Source organism: Falco rusticolus, chromosome 20 (genome assembly GCF_015220075.1).
Source record: "Falco rusticolus isolate bFalRus1 chromosome 20, bFalRus1.pri, whole genome shotgun sequence".
Lineage (NCBI taxonomy): Eukaryota > Metazoa > Chordata > Aves > Falconiformes > Falconidae > Falco > Falco rusticolus.
The window spans coordinates 2,767,313-2,781,296 of record NC_051206.1 but is presented as its reverse complement, the minus strand read 5'-3'; the positions used below and the strand labels follow the sequence as shown (position 1 = coordinate 2,781,296).

At 41.8% G+C, this 13,984-nt stretch overlaps 1 protein-coding gene across 10 annotated transcripts in view; it reads right to left on the bottom strand.

Moving 5' to 3' along the window:
* The window catches only part of EBF2 (EBF transcription factor 2), a 144,541-nt gene extending 130,886 nt beyond the window's left edge, over nt 1-13,655 (bottom strand). For 8 of the 10 annotated variants that reach the window (XM_037371412.1, XM_037371413.1, XM_037371408.1 and 5 more), the window contains exons 1-6: nt 13,100-13,230; nt 10,464-10,620; nt 9,379-9,442; nt 9,022-9,077; nt 8,554-8,627; nt 2,055-2,123 (exon numbers count right to left, since the gene is read on the bottom strand). In XM_037371412.1, the coding sequence (XP_037227309.1) occupies nt 2,055-2,123; nt 8,554-8,627; nt 9,022-9,077; nt 9,379-9,442; nt 10,464-10,620; nt 13,100-13,230 (551 nt within the window). Of the gene's footprint in view, nt 1-2,054; nt 2,124-8,553; nt 8,628-9,021; nt 9,078-9,378; nt 9,443-10,463; nt 10,621-13,099 lie in introns of all 10 variants that reach the window. The other 2 variants (XM_037371405.1, XM_037371409.1) reach the window with 2 other exon arrangements.
* Nucleotides 13,656-13,984: the final 329 nt, after the last annotated feature.

Genomic DNA, 13,984 nt, shown 5'->3' with positions numbered 1-13,984 from the left:
CAGCACTCCCGCCCAAAGGCTGCACTACTGATCAGTGGCACAACAAGAAAAAGGTTTCGCTTTGAGTTTAGCTTCTATTTACCACACTGTTCACTAAACCATGCTACCCCCAGACAGCAGTGCGGAGTTGTAACCATTCCTTTCCTCTGTAGCCTAACCTGAAATAGCGACTGCCCTTAAAACCAAGTCTAACAGCTTTATCAGGCTGTACCCGCTATTTCTCTCATTTACCTTATTATTGCCACCACTGAACTCCAGATTTCACTTGCAATTTTGAGACATACAGACAGAAAGATGAAAGGGAAGAACTGACACTCAACAAGAAGCTGCCAGACTGAACCTAGAGGATGCTTCCATGCAAAAGAAATGCCTACAGGCAGAACGCCTATTGCTGTTAGCAGGGGAGTTACAAATAAAAGTTCTAGGCTTAGAGCAAGTTAGGAAAGGTTAGGACTCATTGACCACACAGATGACTTGAGTTGCACATTTTACACAGAGTTGTTGAAAAGTGTAACACTGTTCTAATAGTTTCACTTCCATTTCATTTTACATCAACAGATCTCAAATCCCCACAGAAAGCATCAGAATCTTCATTTTGCATGAGAATGGACAGCTTGCTCAAGATGACAAATTCAGTTAGTGGTAGTGACTACCCCCTTCGCAGCCTTAACTCATAGGTTAATAATACACTGCCTTACGTCATGCTGCTTCTCCAGCAGTGAGACAAGTTTCAGAAAATTCAGGCTTCGGGCTGGAAAGTTCCCAAATGCAGATTCATACCAAACATCAACACAGCCAAAAATAAGCTACAAATTTCATAGGAAAGGTCAAGATGGCATATCTAAGACTTCTGCTCCTAGTCAGGAAGCTGCCCCACACACCCACACAAACAAATCAGTTTGCTGGAATTTCCAACTTTGGCCCCAACCACAACTTCTAAGTACAGAATTAAAAGGGAAAACCACGGGGTAAAATGAGTGGAAGAACCCCGTCGTATCGTCAAAGCTTCAAAATTATTTAGATTAACTCTGTGATGAAAAAACAAAAGAAATAATTGTAAATCTTTCTTCAGACCAGCTTGACCATTCTGAATGCCAAAGCAAATTCACATCAAATATTGTAACAAATAATGCTTAGTAGAATGTAGGCAGAACATGCCAGGCACATACAGACATAAAAAATGAATCCACAATCAATCCATTTCAGCATCAGCTCTCCACCGGCCCCATGTACCACCTGCTACAGGGAAAAGAAACTCTTTAAAAAGTTACTATAGGAGAGTCTGGGGGAAAAATATTTCTTCCCGAGTTTTCCTTATTTACTGTTCTCCTTCTGGAGGTCTTGGTTGTGTATTTCTTTTGGGAATAGCTCTGGCTATTCTTTTCTTTGGTGTATCTTGCTGAACTCCAGATCCCAAACACCTCAAGTCAGTGAGTTCCACAGGCTTGTTTTCTAAGCCTCCACAAATAAGATTTTCAACATGCCAGTTCATTGCTGCTCTCCCTTATTTATATTATTTACCTAGAAACCAGCAAGCAGAACCTAGACCTGGATCTGGAACTGAGTAACATACAGAGCTGCTGTTCTACATAAAATTGCTCACAAATTCCAAACCACCAGTTTCAACCCTGCCTAGTATGTCATGATTGTGCTTTCACTCCTTCCTTCCTCCCCACATATCTACAAAAACATTGTTACTTCATTAAAGAAGCTGCTAGATTGCTCAAAGCTTTATCTGTGTCAGTAATCCAGTTGGATCATATCCCTGGTGAGCAGAAGATAATCCAGGTGCATACACGGAATATTCGGTCACAAAGAAAGTCATACACAAAGATACACTTAATTTAAAAAGATAAACGTCAACAGTTTTGTCAAGGTAACCCTAAAGCTAACCAACTCTTAGGCTGGCATTTTTGTAAAGAATGATGAAACAGAGACATCCCCGCGTGGCAGACACTGACAGAGAACCATCAAGAAAGACCCTCAGCCACCTCAAAGCGCAAACAACAATTTGAGGGGTTTTTTTTGTGGGAAAACGAAGATTTCTCTCCTACCTGTCAATGATCACGGGGTCAGACGGAGTCTCGTTTCTGTTGCCACAACTTTTCTTCTCACAGCACCGGCTAGAGAAAGAAAACCAAGATAAAAAAAATTGCCAAGACAGCCGATAGCAAGGCAACCAGCTAAAGGTCTTGTCTGCTAACCTTCAGGGCTCAATATATGCCTAGGAGTAACAGAGAACATTCTGGCTAGGCTTTCCAGAAGGAAGAAGAACTAAGAGAATAGGGTGCCCAAGTCAATTCTACCTGGAGTTTGGCGCTTGGCTCCCCATAGCATTTTTTGAAATTCCCAGCTAAAACCAAACAGCAATACGGTCACGCTTTAGACTGAGGTACTATTTATAAAGGCTTAATAAACTACTAACAGATGTCATAATGACATTGCAGGCATGAGTATCATGTGTTCTGTATGGTTAAAAGTCCATCAAAAGAAGGTGTTAGAACTGACTATAAGCAACCTAATGATCTGTTATGTTCTAATAACAGATTTGTTGATTATTAAATATCTAGTAATGCCTAACTTTCATATGCCCACAGAAAACTTCAACACTGTAGTAGCACCGATGAAAAAACAGCAAATGAACATACTTAGGTCCTACGAAGGATTTGAAGAGATGTTTTTCAGGTTGCAATTTCATCTGTAAATCCCTTTGCAATCGTTTCAGTGATGATAAACCCTTGAGATTAAGCATGTATCTATACACATTTTATACTGTGTGGCTGCCAACGCAACTATACTGAAGTTAGAACTCTCTCTTATAAGCTCACAGCATAAATATATTTATCTGACTTGGTAAGAAAACACAAGATAACACTGTCACCCTCAGGAGCTCGCAGTAGGGTATGTGTTGCAGAATGATCTCCACGTACGTCACGTCCACATTGATGTATATGTGCATGCACACATACGCACAGAGTCAACTATGTGTGTGTGCACACCTACCAATGCATACATAAGAACACAGATGTATCCAGAGATGGTACAGAAGAATGCAACCTACACTTGGGAACTATTTGAAGTTCTTCACTCCCAGTGAAACTTTCTTCAGAAAAGAACAGAAGGAAAGAACAACAACAACAAAAAATCGAGACAGGTCGTTATTTGATTTCCACCGATATACTTATTGACGGGGGCAATGCTCCTTGCATATACACCAGCTGAGTATCAGAAGTTTAACAGACTTTAAAAAACAGTCCTTGCTTTGAAACTCTCAATTCTAATAAATTCGTAGCAACATAAAAGTCTGTTAGAAGATGTAAGTCATCTTGATGCTCAGATAGTTTGCTCCAACCAAAGCTAACGTGGGAGGGGGAGGATGGAGGCATCCAAAACTTGAAGTTGACTATCAGAAATCCTATATGCCCCAGAAGTCACCAGACCCGATTCTGCCTTAAGTTACACAAATGTCTTTCCAAATTATGTTAGTCACATTCTGCTGAGGTTCTTCAACTTTACACATATGGAATCAAGAAATTGTTTGGGGTTTTGTAAAGTGATATAATAGGTGCTGAATATATTTGCAAAATTCTATGGTCAGTCCAAATCCTGCACTTTTCCACCTGGGGAGCAATTCCAAGCAGAGGAATTTAAAATAAATAAATAAATAAAATGCTTGAATTCACTGAAGGCAGTACAAAATATGAAAGAGTAGCGCTTTTTCTTAAATGCCTAATATTCAATTATAAATACCTAAAATAAGCATTTAGGCAAAAAAAACTCTTTCACATATGAAAAATTTCAAATGCGTGCATTTTCTCCTTAAGTTACAGCATGTGCCAGGAACTTCCCGTTTGCAAGTTGAAATTGCCCAGCAAGATGAGATACAACTAGCAAATCTATTTGAATAGCAGCTCTAACTGTTTCAACATTTCTACATTCCCTTTGCCTGAAACCTGCACTTATTCATCGATGCTAGTCCTTTTAAAATAAAAGGATACACTAAATATTTAAAAATCCCTGGGGCAGACCCTCTAGCTGCTGTAAATTGTCATAGCTCCATCGACTTCAGTGAAGCTATGGTAATTCATACCAGCTAAGAATATCCCACTCTTTCCTTCCCCCAATTTTGTTTTAAGTGCTTCTCTTATGCATTTCACTGCCTAATGATTGGTTATAAAGAACTGCATATTTTTGTACTAAAAGCCAAGATGTGAGATATTTTCTATAGAAAAAGAAATAAACTCCCAAAAAAAGCAGAAACCCCTTGTTCAGAAGAATGAAAATTTAGCATGTCCAATATAACAATGCATTGGAAATAACACCAGGAAAAAATGACTTGCTGGTTTACATGCCACTATAATAAAACAACAAAAGGAACTCAATTTTTAGAATATTGTTGTAGTGTTTTGGTTTGGGCTTGGGGGGGGGGGGGGGGGAGGGGTTACAGCTAACTGAAACAGCAGTCATTTCCTCTCTTTGCAGTAATACTAAAGGAGACATCCTTTGGTCATGTAACTTATGCAGATGGTCATAAGAAATATTTCTGATTGCAGTGCACCACAGTAACATTCCAGCAGCATGCACCAGCAGTACCTCCACCACATCTCGTCAGCTCCTATACTCTTCCCAGAGAGGTTACCATTTCTTGGCGTAAGTGTTTTAGAATGAGTACAACGTGGGTGCATTCTAAAATGAGCCTATCTCGGTTTATTTTGGTTCACACAATTCTCACAGTTAGGAACCTCACATTTGTAATACTTAAAAATTTCCCTTCTAAAACTGTGGCTTACACCTAAAGTTCTCCAAATATTTTTAAAATACCTACATTCTTATCACACTCAGGTAACAGATTTTTGATAGTGCGCTAGATTTTTTTCTCTTTGACCATAATACTTTTTGAGCCCAAACGTATCTGAAAAAATGTCTCAGTTAGGAAAAACAATCGCTTACTTCCAGCAAATGAGTAGTTCGCAATGGAAATCAAGAGTACTTTTAAAGGCTGAGGATGTTTCAGCCCAGCATTTTAGCAAAAGTACCTCTCAAATCTTTAAATCCCTGTTTTCAAGCATTTCATCACAGTATCCAAGCACCAACATTTCCACTGAGTTTGTTTTACAAGTGCTGTCTTTAAAAGAATTGGCTTGTTCCAGTTTAAGTCAATGGCAAAAATCCCAAACTCTGGTGGTCCAAGATCAAGCCTACAATACTCTTATAAAGCAAATTATTGGCATGACTTCACAGATATTTACACTTCTGTTACAATGTTGTGCTAGGAACATACCTTTAGAGACGCTCATTTGCTTCAACAAGAACACTGAGGTCTAAGACTTCTCTTTTCTACACCTTTGCTTATTATACTTTCCCCTCTAACTAGATCTATATGGGGAAAATAATGGTTTACACATTGTGAACAGTCCTGAAAAAACCTGGAAACACACACAGAAAACAGAAAGCTACCACAGACAACACCAGATCTACAAACGGAATGCTCCAGGAGGCTCACGTCAAAGGCAAACTTGCATCCTTTCCCTCCTTGCCCTTGACTAAAATGGTTTTAAAATTCAACCCTCAACTCCCCTCCCCTCACACTACCCCCCCCCCAAAAAAAAAAAAAAATCTGTCTCTAATTTCAAACTCAAATAAGCTCACAGCATGGTGGCCTTTGTTTTGTTTTCTTCTCCCCAACTCCTCCCTGCAATTGCATAACAAAAGTGTCTAAATTCACACCATCTGGCCGATAAAGACACAGGCCCCAGTGGCCGCCTGGCCCAGCTGATTAGAGCTCCCGTCTAGTCTGAGCCTTGTGGCGAAAGTCACAGCTGTGGGGCTTGCTTGCACTCAATACAACTCTGTTATTAGCCAGCTGTAGGCCCTGAGACTACTTCTGTTCAAATTATAATACCTTTTAACCCTCTGAGCATTGAGGGCATAGGGGGTTGCTGGCAGCGGCATAACAACTAGTTTCCTCTTAGTCGATAATTGGAAGAAAAAGAAGAGGAGAAAAAAGTTATTCCAGGAGAGGAGAATGTTTACCTTGATTTCCAACCATCGGAGAGAAAGACTGTGTATTTAAGGCAGACCCAACTAATAGGAACAGTTCCCATTAGGCCGTAATAACCCAAATGGAAAATTTCAGATCTGCAAATAAATAAATAGAGCCTCTCGCTGAAAGCACTAATTATTGGGAGTCGAGAGTTTAACTTTCAATTGGTATGACAGATTGTTGTAGCCGTATCAATATTTAGACAACTTTCCTGCTAAGCATGCATCTGTCACTGTCTGAGTGGAGGATGCAGAGTTTTGGATGCACTTGCCTCTATACAGCAAGAATATCTGCGTGTGTGATCACACACACAAAAAAAAAAAAACCAAAAAAAAAAGCCTACCTTCAGCTAGCAAGGCTTGGAAGAAGAGCAGAAAGACAGGCAGACCCTTCTTTTTAAAAACAGTAGGCATCAATTTGGACAGCAGAGCGGGTACATTGCATTAAATTTTTATATACCGTTACTAATGCAAACTAAACTAGGGGCTTTAAAAATTGATGCTGCCACTTTAGCGGCACACAATGAGGAAGATTTGATTATTGTACTTAAAAGAAATAAAATAAAATGTCAAGTTTAACTGGAGTTGGATCCATTCCCTTGGCATTATTCAAAGTGATACGTGTAATGGCTCTTCAGAATATGCGGCGTCCTGTTCAGAGATACTTTAGGAAAACATGACGTTTAAAACCAAATGTCTTGATTAGGTTACAGAGCGCTTTTGATTTCACTCACTAATCTGTGTTTTACATGGAAAGGACGTCTCTGAGTTGTAATTCTTCCTTGGCTAATCTATCAAGCAGAAGAGCTCAGTATAATCAGAATAGCGGTTTACATTTGTAAAACACTACCTTAAATCAAGCATGGAATATGTTTATAGGCATCAGTAGAAGCCAGGTAGATAAAAGCTGAACAGAGCATTTGATATTATAAAGGCGTGGAGAGGAAGCAGGGGAAAAAGCCAAATTATTTTGAAGTACTTTTGGCTGGGAAGGTGCTGGTGTTTGCTGAAATAGTTTAACTTCTAAAATAGAACTGCACTCTCTCCAGGAAGAGTGGAGAAAGATGAAGTATGCTAACTGTTATTTTGCTATCACAAACCAGGACCCAACTGCATAGCAATTCAAAGATCTGTCTTCTCTAAAATTCACCTAGTTATAGCAAAGACTTTTAAACAATATAGATAGCATATATATTTAAATCCACACACAAGTTCTAGATATACGCAAAGGTATATACGTTACTTTCTGGTACACCTTTGCTGCTACACCTACAGGTCCTGGCAGAGCGCACAGCATGCATCTCTCTACATGAGATGGGCTGTGCTCCTGTGTACGTATGTGAATCTTGGTTAAAAGTAACAATGATCATTTTCTTAATTAACGAGAGAAAAGCACAACAGATACAATAAGAATAGCGTTTATTTTAAAAGTAATGGAATAGTTGACATAATTGTTAAGTACTGAAACTGAGACCCTCTCTTAAAGAAGAAGTCTGTCTCAATAAGCTGCTCTTACTACTTTATTAACTCAAAAGGCTACTTTAAAAAAAATCGAGTAGCAAACTGCAACATTAAAAGAAGCAACATTCAGTCCAACAGCTTAACCCCTTCCCACTAATACAATAAATCACAAACTGTGTTTAATAAAAGTCAAGATTGGGTTTGCCTTTCATTTTGTGAAAGAACATTCTATGCACAATTTAACACATTCTAATATAAGAGCATTGACTGTTTGCATTGTTAGATGTATTGAAAAAAATTTAATTATGCAAGAACAGGAAAAGTAGTAAGTTACCATGGAAGCACAATGTACATACATAAGGTACATGTAATTTCAGACTTATACAAATGTTATTAAAAACATCCTCAACTCATTTTACCCTCTAATTTATAACTTTACATGCTAAAAGTAGGGTCTTTTTTAATTAAAAGGTGGAAGCCCCCTAAATAATGCTTACACAGTATAGAAAAGAAAGATTTGTGTTCGGGTTTGATGGGATTCTTTTCTGGTTGGAGTAGAACTAAGCAAAATTAAAGAACATTAATGGTGATAATTCAATGAAGAAAATTAAAATATTTCAGCAGAGAAAATTACATGAAGAATGCCTTTCAATTTCTAGGTAAAAACCTGTAAATTAAACTGCTAATTCTCAAAAGATGAACAGGAATTTTGTAAGAAGTAAGCATATGAGAAGTCTTGATTTAAACAACACATACAAAGGCCTAGTTTAAAGCAAAACAGTGCAGCTCAGACTGCTAAATCTCTTGCAGTTAAAAAAAAAAAAAAGAAGAACCCACGCCACAAATAAAGAAAACCCAAATATCTGTACTGAACCCAAATCAAATATTATCCGCATGTAAAAAGAAAAGCTTCCTACACAAAGAATCTCTCTGATTTAACGAAACAAACAAAAGCAAACTCTTCCTACCTACAGCTTCATCAGAAAGGCTGTTTTGGCACCTATGGAAACCGACTTCACAAATGGTATGTCGTTAATAAAGTCATCTTACCTGCACATGACTTCATGGGTAAGCAAAACTCTGCACATTTCAGGATTCTTATTCTGTCCTTCATAAGTTATGGGCTACAAAAATTAAAAAAAAAAAAAAAAAAAAGTGGTAAGCCAGTAGCATCAGAGAGTTACTTATTGGTCATAATATTCAGATGTGAGGTGAAGGCTTTTTACCATTGCTCACTATTCCTTGCAAATAAATACCTTCCCCCAAAGACTTTAGGAGCAGGGAAAGCAGCTTATATGTAAATACTGAGAAAAAGTGGATCAAAACCTACAATCCATAGAGGGGGGAAAAGGAGACTTAAGAGCATTACTCTTCAATTGCCCTCAAAAATGAGATCTGCAATACAGATGAACAAGAGACAAAAATGAACCAGATAATAAAACACATGCGGGGCAACATTAAGAGAACAGGAAGGATAAGGTGGGACAGGACAGCACGGCACATAGGAGCTCTGTTCACCTGCTTAGTGACTGAATCGATGAGTCTAACATACAGATCCTGTTCAGTCCTGACACCTAGAGCGAGACAGAAGAGTAATAAATAATGCTGTTACGTACAGCTTTCCCTAAACATAAGAACAAAACCATTTAGTTTCATCTAGTGCTTTACTGAACATCCTCAGAAACACCATTTAGTTTTGTTTCCCCTAGCGTGCTTCCCAAGCCCATCCACACCAGGTAAACCTCAGAGCCCATCCCTACACTGAAGGGGCACCAGGCAAGGGAATTTCTGTGTGTTTTAGAAATCATAGTGACAGCACCTACAAACCTTGCCTGACTATGCAACCTACAGAAGGTGACTGGAAAGGGGACTCACCGTTGCTATAAAGGAGTTGGAGCTTGTAATGCGTACCGTTGTTCGTCTTTTCATTGCCTTGCTCCTGAAAGATAGAATTTAAAAAAAAAAAAAAAAATTCTTGCAGAATTTATACTTGGCACATTTAAAATGCAAAAGCTGATAATCGTGATGGAAATTACAACGGAGTTCATTAAAATTCTGAGAGGTGAATCCACTGATTGGGATGTATTAACCTTCCGAATGACCCAGGACAAACTACAAAGTACTGCTGACATCTTTTCCTGTAAGAGTTCAAGAACTTCTTTTCCTCTCTTATTTGCTGTTATGCTCTCAACTTTTTCAAGTCAATACACTGAGACGAATTTGTACATTTCAAGTCAGTTACATCAAGCAGATTGATAGCGGGAAAGCTCAGCGGTTTTGGTTTTAATGTGTTCATTACTTTGCCACAGTGTTATTTTGAGACATTATTGATATTTATTTCCTGAACGTTGTGTGACAGGGATGTTTCTTGCATGGTTTTTACTGTAATTTCCTAGAAGATAATTACTTATGAGCATCCTTCATAATTCAAAAAATCTTGCCCATGACTAGGAAAATAATTCTTAAAACAATGTGAAGCAGTCAACATATGGATTTAAAATCCAAAAGCAAATGCTTTTCAAGTCCTGCCATTGACTTTGGAGTCTTAAGAAATACATATAATCGAGCTCAACAGATAATATGACACATTACAGGTCAGATTCCATGTCTATTAGAGTACTAATAAAACTAGGCAGATCTGGTAGGTACCAAAAATAAGAATAAAGATAAATAAAAATTTAAAAAGGCGCATTTATCCCCCACGATTTTTTTTTAATTTTATTTTTAGTAGGTATATGAAATTCCCATTGTACTCCCGGTACAGCAGAGGCTCGCAAGCCTTTTTAACTACGGCAGCACACAGAGGGCAACAGCTCTACCAAAGCACCTGAACCCTTGACAAAAAGCTGGTCGTATTTTATTAGGGACAACAGGTATTAGAAGTTCGCAGCTCAGTGAGAGAGAAGAAAAGTCAAATTTGGAGAGGAAAGAAGAGGATGAAGAAAGATAACAAGCCTTACTTTATCATTTTCTACAAAGTCCACAAAAGCTGTCCTCTCTATTTCCACGGGCTGCCCCTGTCTGTCGTAGAGAGCCAGAACAAAGTGAAAGAAATTGGATTTCCTCAAGTTGGAGGGTGGCTGCTTTTCAAAGTGAGCTCTGGACAAAGCTACTCCGCTGTGGAGGAAACATACGGGATGGGGTGTGGGGGGAGAGACAAAGACATTACCAGGTTGTGCAGCAGTAACAGCAAAACAACAACAGAAAAGGCAGCACACGTTCGGAGAGAAGCCGGGAATCGCCCACCTTGTGCGAGTGCCGCACGCAGGAGGTTACAGGAGTCACTTGTCACCGGCGGGCGCGCACGGCGGCTCCGCGCTCCGAGCCGGCCGGGGGGGCTGGAGCGGCTGCGGGCCGGGGCCGGGGGACCCCAGCCCGGAGCTGGCATCGCACCGCGCGGCTCGGCCCCGGCGCCTTTGTTATGCTCCGAGGACAAGGAGAACTGGCAGAGCCCGCACGGTGAGGGATGGGTTATCGCCAAGCGCTTTGCTTCCTCCTCTACCTCCTCGCAATGCAACGCGCGGAGTGGGAAGCAGATGTAACATGTCAGAGAGTCTGGAAGTGCTATCTATACATCCCAGCATTGTTCACTTTTCCTGCAGGAGAAGACAAGCGACCTCAAAACGTTTCCTACAAGCGGACTGTCAGCTTGAGGGCACGTACATTTTAGGTGAAAGACAACTAGTTTCAAGCAGAGCGCCCGCTTCCCTCAGCAGCGAAGTTTGTCAGTGTAGTCTTTAGCCACTGACCTATTTGAACTGATGCCTGGGTCTTCGATTTCTGATTTCAATTGAAAGAATTTAGACTCAAGTTAATTAGCCCTTGCCCAATTCTCATCCCTGACTGCAGAAAATGCAGTGACATTTCCCACAGATCAGCCGCCTGAGGAAAGGATGCTTTTGCGCATCCACGACACCTCCAACTGCAGCCCCATTTCTTAGAGAAACTAGCTGCAGCTGCCTCTCCGTAACGCCGATTTCTACCTACTGCAGAGAAAATAGATGCACACGAGCACCTCCATATTACTTAATACACAGATTAAGTCTACCTGCCAGACAAGTTAGGGTCAGAACTGCTTCGGGTTTCAGTCCCCAAAACAGTTCCACTGCATTGGCAAAAGTGGTTTGACTCTTTCAGGGAACTACGAATGTTTCCCTGTGTTTTCCATTGCCAAACAGGTACGGTGTGGACTCACCACATCCACCACAACTGCACCTAGTTTGGGGCTTCCACTCATTCTGCATGTAAGAACTGGGATTTCTTGGTTTGTTACAGATCTCTGAAGAAAACCTGGCGATGCCACAGAGCAGCACCATGCGACTGCACCTCCACTTTCCTTTTACTTTCGGTTTCCTCAGGAATAAACCTCTTCCCTCTCCCCCCCTATCCTCCCCCCCTCTTCGTATTTATTAAACCGTCTATCGACATTCATAAAACTCTTGATAACTCCTCCCATAGAGCCTGGAAAACCTTGCTCACGGCTCATGCCGTGGGTGGGGGCATAGATGTACTATTTCTATAACGTCCCTGTTTCATTTGAAGTCCCATCTGCTGTTACATGCCCTTCACCTTGTCTCTATACTAAATAAAACCTAACTTATTCCCGGGACCAATTTAGCCTTCCCCTTTCCCGACGCTACTACCTTTTTTTTTTTATAAAAAAAAAAAAAAGTATCTAGAGAGCGAGGAGGGGGGGAAAAAACCGCACCACTTTTAGGTAAAAAAGGGTTTTCATCATCTTACTCCCTAATGGGAAGAGACTGGAATAACGGTCCTGTGCTGACTTGGCTGGGAAGGGAAAACGGGGAGTGGGGGGGCGCTAACCCGCCCGAACAAGCGGCACGCAGAGAAGCCCCCGGGCTCGGTGTGCCCGGTGGCATTCGGGACGGGCAGGCTCCGTGGCACAGTGTGCCCGGTGGCATTCGGGACGGGCAGGCTCCGTGGCACGGCAGGCAGGTGCTGCGGGCAGGCAAGCGGGAGGGCTGCAGGCAGGCTGGGCTGGCAGGGCTCCCCGCCGCAGTGCCAGGCTGCCGGCGCCCCCTCCCCCGGCAAACCGCCCCTTGCCCGCGTTACTCAGCCAGCATTGGGCCCACTACGCACGGTAGCTGCACAGCCCTCGCATTAAGTAAAACAAGATGGGCCAAGGAGGGAGGGCGGGGGAAAGGATCTACACTGAAGTTAATTCTAACTTGGTCCGCTCCTATTCGGCTGTCTGACCCAGAAAGCTGGAAGGGATAGCCTGTACCGCTAGGTACAACCAGTCCACCCACCCACACACCTCCCTCGTGCAGAAAAAGAAAAGGCGATCCGATCTCTCGGTCATCTGATCCCCGCGCTGGATTTTAGGACTCTTGGTGCTCTCCGGTGTTGGAGCGCTTCTCTCTAAATCTAGCTGCGCTACCTTGAATTTTCACTGACTAGAGACCGGGAGGGGGACAGAAAGGGAGAAAATAAATTTAACATCAAATGGAAACCACAACAGGGAGTAAAGAAAAGGCTTGCTTAAAAAAAAAAAAAAAAAAAAAAAAAAAAAAAAAAAAACCAAACACAAAAACCGGGGGGGGTGGAGAAGTAGGGGAGAAATAGTCACGGTTACCTTTGTGCCGCTACGTTTGCATCCACAACCCCAACGTTTCTGACCCAGGACCTGACGGAATCCATTTCAGAACCTAGAGATTTATCTTTCAGAATTGGTCCTCTTCCTAAAGTATCTTGAATCCCAAACATTTAAAAAGTCTATTCCAACTAGCAACAGTTTCCTTTTGGGAGATAAGGGAGGAGAAAAGAAAAAAAAAATAATAAAAAAAAAGACGCAGCCTTTGAAACTGACACACACAAATCCCAGGAAAGTGGAGAAGTTCAGCTTTAAAACCAACTTCTTCTGCTTTTAAATGCTACGTGGTTTTAATGTCTTCAAATAGGGAAAAAAGTTTTTTCTCTTGCACAGTAAAAGTTATGCTGATTCAGTCTTGCCTGGTATCATCATCCTTCAAACGCAGAAGAGGAAACTGCATCCAGAAACTGATCGCTGTTAACAAGGATCACCTGTTTCTCAGCAGACACAAGGATTGATTGCTGCCTAATCCAGAGAAAAAAAAAAAAAAAAGCGGGATAAATTGTAAAAGAAAGGAAGAAATGGAGCTAACGAGAGTCTGATTACACACTACGCCTGGGAAGAGACAGTCCTTCCCAAACCGGTCACCATGAATGGGTTACAGCAATGGGAGCAGACATACCGGGAAGGGGGAGGAGCCCGCACCCAAATAAGGGGTGGATATTTGCATAGCCGGCCCCGATTGGAGGGCTGCGGGCGGTCCTGCCGCCGCTCCGCACTGGCTTCAGCTCCCGGCTCCGAGCAGTCACCCCCGGGGCGGGGGCGGCGAGGCCGGAGCGGGCCGGCTGCCGGCGGGGCGGGGGCGGTGGCGGTGGCCCCGGACCCGCGCTAGCCCCCGCGCTAGCCCCCGCGCCCCGCAGCCCGGCC